The sequence below is a fragment of the Fundulus heteroclitus genome, chromosome 10 (assembly GCF_011125445.2).
Source record: "Fundulus heteroclitus isolate FHET01 chromosome 10, MU-UCD_Fhet_4.1, whole genome shotgun sequence".
Classification (NCBI taxonomy): Eukaryota; Metazoa; Chordata; class Actinopteri; order Cyprinodontiformes; family Fundulidae; genus Fundulus; species Fundulus heteroclitus.
In genome coordinates this window covers 11,322,357-11,326,659 of record NC_046370.1, presented here as the reverse complement: position 1 = coordinate 11,326,659, position 4,303 = coordinate 11,322,357, and the positions used below count along the sequence as shown (strand labels likewise).

General features: G+C 40.7%; 1 protein-coding gene across 1 annotated transcript; it reads left to right on the top strand.

The window, feature by feature from the left end:
- Positions 1–421: 421 nt before the first annotated feature.
- foxi1 (forkhead box i1) lies at positions 422–3,624 on the top strand. Its single transcript, XM_012873442.3, has 2 exons — positions 422–1,609; positions 1,739–3,624. The coding sequence occupies exons 1-2, from the start codon at positions 730–732 to the stop codon at positions 2,221–2,223; spliced, it is 1,365 nt and encodes a 454-aa protein (XP_012728896.2). The 5' UTR covers positions 422–729; the 3' UTR covers positions 2,224–3,624.
- The last annotated feature ends 679 nt before the right edge of the window (positions 3,625–4,303 follow it).

The window sequence follows — 4,303 nt, the reverse complement described above, 5'->3', positions numbered from 1 at the left end:
ATAGCAATCCCCAGTTTATGCTGTTCCACCAAAACCAAATGCACACTCATTGCTTACAAGTTCATTCTTTAAAAAAGCCTGTTAGTAATTACCAGAACGAATAAAGTTAAAAATACTGATCTGAGGATAATGTAGGTAGATAAGATTTAAAGCATCCATAATCACACGACAGTCATTTAGACCAGTTTTGACCAATTGTCAGTTGTTTGCATTTAAAGTAGTCCCGGTGATGAGAAAGCATTCAAAATTCTCTTTTTTTTAACTAAAGGAAAAGTGTTCTGAATCACCATTTTTTTTTTTTTAAGTTTATGTGCTTATCGTAAAGACACTTCAGGTAAGATGACCTACATATAAGGACGGTTAAATGAAGATTCCTTAAAAAACACAGAAACAACCCTTTAGCACTATATCATTAGCTTATCTGCCACTTGTGTTGTACAGAAGTTTTCTTATCTCCTCTGCTTGCCAAAGGCTGTTTCATTGCAAAAGCATTCACCCCCTTGTCATTGCTCATATTTTACTGCCTCACAATCTGGAAATAAAATATATATTTTTTGTTTGCTCCATTTAATTGGCTGAACATGCCTACAAACTTTGAAAGTGTATTTGTTTAATTGTGAAGCAAACAATATATACAACTAAAAAGGGGGCGGTGCCGAATAAAAGTGGATCTCCCGGTGGGGCCGTGCGTGAGACAACCACTTCTGTGCCATTACCAGGCTTTTGCATATGCGTAATTGCGCGCGGTCAATGAGATGTTCCACTTTGAATATGCTGCGCAAAAACGCAGCGCTGCCGCATCAAAGCTCATTGATGGGTAGATGGCAGAGACGTGGGGGGACACGAGACAGAGCAGAGGGGTGTGTCCATCCAAAAAGTTTTCCTCAATGGGATACCTGTAGGCTCCAGGCGCTTCGCATAAATACTCCCCCCTTAAAGAGTGGCTTCAGTCCTGAGGGAGAGACGGAGAGACGGCATTTGTTTCAGGGTGGATTATTTGGCTGGATTATGAACGGGTTTGGACACCAGCCTGCATCAAACCACCAGAGCAGCCCCGTTCAGCACCACAGCGCCCAGGAGCTCCTGGACATGGCCGTCTACTGCGAGAACTACGGTGTCTACCAGCAGAACCTCCACCACCACCACCCGCAGAGGCCGCCGGCCCACTCCTCCAGCTACGGCCTGGGTGACTACACCTCCCCGTCGGCCAACCCCTACCTATGGCTCAATGGACCGGCCATCAACTCCTCGCCGTACCTTCCCGGGAACAACGGCTCGTCTTACATGCAGCCCGGGTACGGCTCGAACCAGAGGCAGTTCCTGCCGCCTCCAAGCGGGTTCGGTGGAGCCGACCTGGGCTGGCTTTCCATCTCCAGCCAACAGGAGCTCTTCAAGATGGTCAGGCCGCCGTACTCCTACTCTGCCCTCATCGCCATGGCCATCCAGAGCGCACAGGACAAGAAGCTGACGCTGAGCCAGATTTACCAGTACGTGGCTGACAATTTCCCCTTCTATAAGAAAAGCAAAGCTGGGTGGCAGAACTCCATCCGGCACAACCTGTCTCTGAATGACTGCTTCAAGAAGGTAGCGAGGGACGAGGACGATCCAGGTGAGTCTGCAGCTTCTCCTGTTTCTACTTCACAAATTATAACACTTTAGAAAACTACTTTGAAATAAAATAAAAAGAGAGAGAGAGATTCGTCCTCTAAAATGAAGATGCGTTTTGTTTGCCGTCCAGGAAAGGGGAACTACTGGACTCTGGACCCGAACTGTGAGAAGATGTTCGACAACGGGAACTTCAGACGGAAGAGGAAAAGGAGATCGGATATAAACGGCGCTCTCCCGGTCAAATCGGAGGACGCTCCGCATAAACTCTGCGACACCGCCAGCCTCCTGGCGCCTTCCCCGCCCAGCCTGCACGGATCCCCGGCCTCCACGGAGCCAAAGTCGTCGCCGCCCCCTTCCGCCGAGCACAGCCCGTGTCTCAGCAGCTTTGTGTCCGGCGTCAACTCTTTGCTGGCGGGGAGCGACGGCTCCGGGCTCCCCGGGGGAATGTCCCAGAGCAGGGACAGCATGTCAGGACTGGCCTCCTACTCCCCCTCTTTAATCCCCCCTCTGAACTCTGACAACAGTAGAATGAACTACTACACATCGGCGCAGAGCCTCTCCAACCACTTCAGCGTAAACAACCTCATATACAGCCGGGAAGGAACAGAGGTTTAGACTGTTTGACGGTTCTACTGTATGGAACTCCAAAAGTGCCATATGTGGATAAATAAGTGGTCATGTTGTTACATGTGTGTCAATAATTAAAGTATAGCAACGAATACATTTATTATATATGGCAACATTTTGTGTTTATTTAACAATAAATAAATAATTTCAATTGTTTTACCAAATACAAATGTGTTAAATATGCATTTCACCAAATATGCTTTTAACCAAAAAGAAAACAATGGGGGGAACCGCGTCACAGTTAATTTCCCTATTTTATTATTTAATGGTTTTCTGTGCTGTATAGTTTGAAATTTGACAGATTTCAATAAAAACATTTGCATATAAATTAGATACGATTTGACACAAATACCAAAATTGTAAAATGTTTATTTTCACGTATGTCAATAAATATATATATATTTTTACCTAAACTGAATTTACAAACTAATACAAAGCTAAGTGCTTGGAGATCCATAGTGTCAACATTGCCATAAATAAATATTGACGTAACTGCTTTTATGTGGTCATAAATTTAGAACACCGACATAATTTTTAACACATGTATTTTAACTATCATTTTTCACAAGCAAATATATTTCTCTTTTAACCATATCATGATAAAATATGGAGGTCCAAAATTGCCACTTTTCATACATACTGTAATTTAAGAAATATGTCATAATTCCGTACCTTTGATTAACAAAATAAACCCTTTCATTGTTTTTTGTTGTTTTTGATGTTGCATTCTGCTGCACATTAATTTTTATCTGGCAGCCATACCCAAAGTATGTGTCAAGCAAGGCAAATGCTGCTCTGTAATCATATAATTATTCTGGTGTAGGCTAACTGTGCAGGTTAATAGATCAGATGTCATCTGACAAATCACAATGTGTTAGTTTATGATACACTGCAGATAAACCATGAAATAATTCAGAATTTTTCACTTTAAAATAAAACTGCCAATTGTAATGAATCCCCAAGATGAAAATTATATTTTCAGTAAATAAAAAAATAACAATAAAGAAAATAAATTGAAATATTTCCAGTTTCTTTTTAGTCAAGGCGTGTATAAATTGCTTCATTTATTACAGTTTGGCACTTTTGGCATTACTAATCATAGTAACCTTTGCCTTTTTTATGTAAGTACATTTGGTTTGGGTGACTTCGTTGCAGCTACCTTGAATGATTTTTGCAATATTACCTTTTATTCTGGTAAAACTACATCAACACGTAATTCTGTCAAACGCAAGTTTAAACTTGCAGCTTTATTTTCATCTGAACATCTTAACTCTTAGACCTGATGGATGTATATTTTGTGTATTTCTACTTTTTAAATGTTACTAAAGTGATTTGTTTGCAGGAACCTTTGTCTTGGACATGAAGACCTCCTTGTGCAGAAATTGTTATTTGCACATAAGGTTTTTTTTTTTTTTTTTTAAACTCACTTGGCTGCTTGAACCATCATTGCATTCATTTTCAGTCAAGCATTGTTCCTCAGACTATTGGTTAATGAATTTTTTTCAAATCTTTTTAAATGAGTCTTTCATTTTAGCTGCACCATGGATAATAGTCATTGCACCCCTTTTCCATTTTGTAAATGTTTATGAGGGTGGGTTAAAACTGGGGCCTCTATTAACAGAAAGATCACACCTTTTTCAAAGAGATAAAATACCCCTTATAATGAAAACCAAGAAAATAAGTTGCAAGTCGTTTAAACGTTTCTTCTCAGTAAATTTTTACTCATGGACATTTTTTGCATTTGATAAAATAATACTAGAGGTTGTCGTCTACCATTTTTTGTCTCCCTGTTGCTGTATCTTTTTAGTTCTGCCCAGTTCGTACCCAATTTTTTCAGTATGAAACAACAGTTTATGCCCATCAGGTGGACGGTTGCGCTTGCTTTGACAGTTCAAAGTAATCTAAAAAATTGCTCTTCTCTTCTATAGGGAGTTATGTTACTCCAATAAATAATATCTACCAGCAGCAGATCTGTCAGTCATTTTGGTCATTTCATCTGTTTCCAGTGGCACATCCAGAAACCTTAGTAAAAGGTTGCCAAATGGGGGCTGCTAATAATCTTCACAAG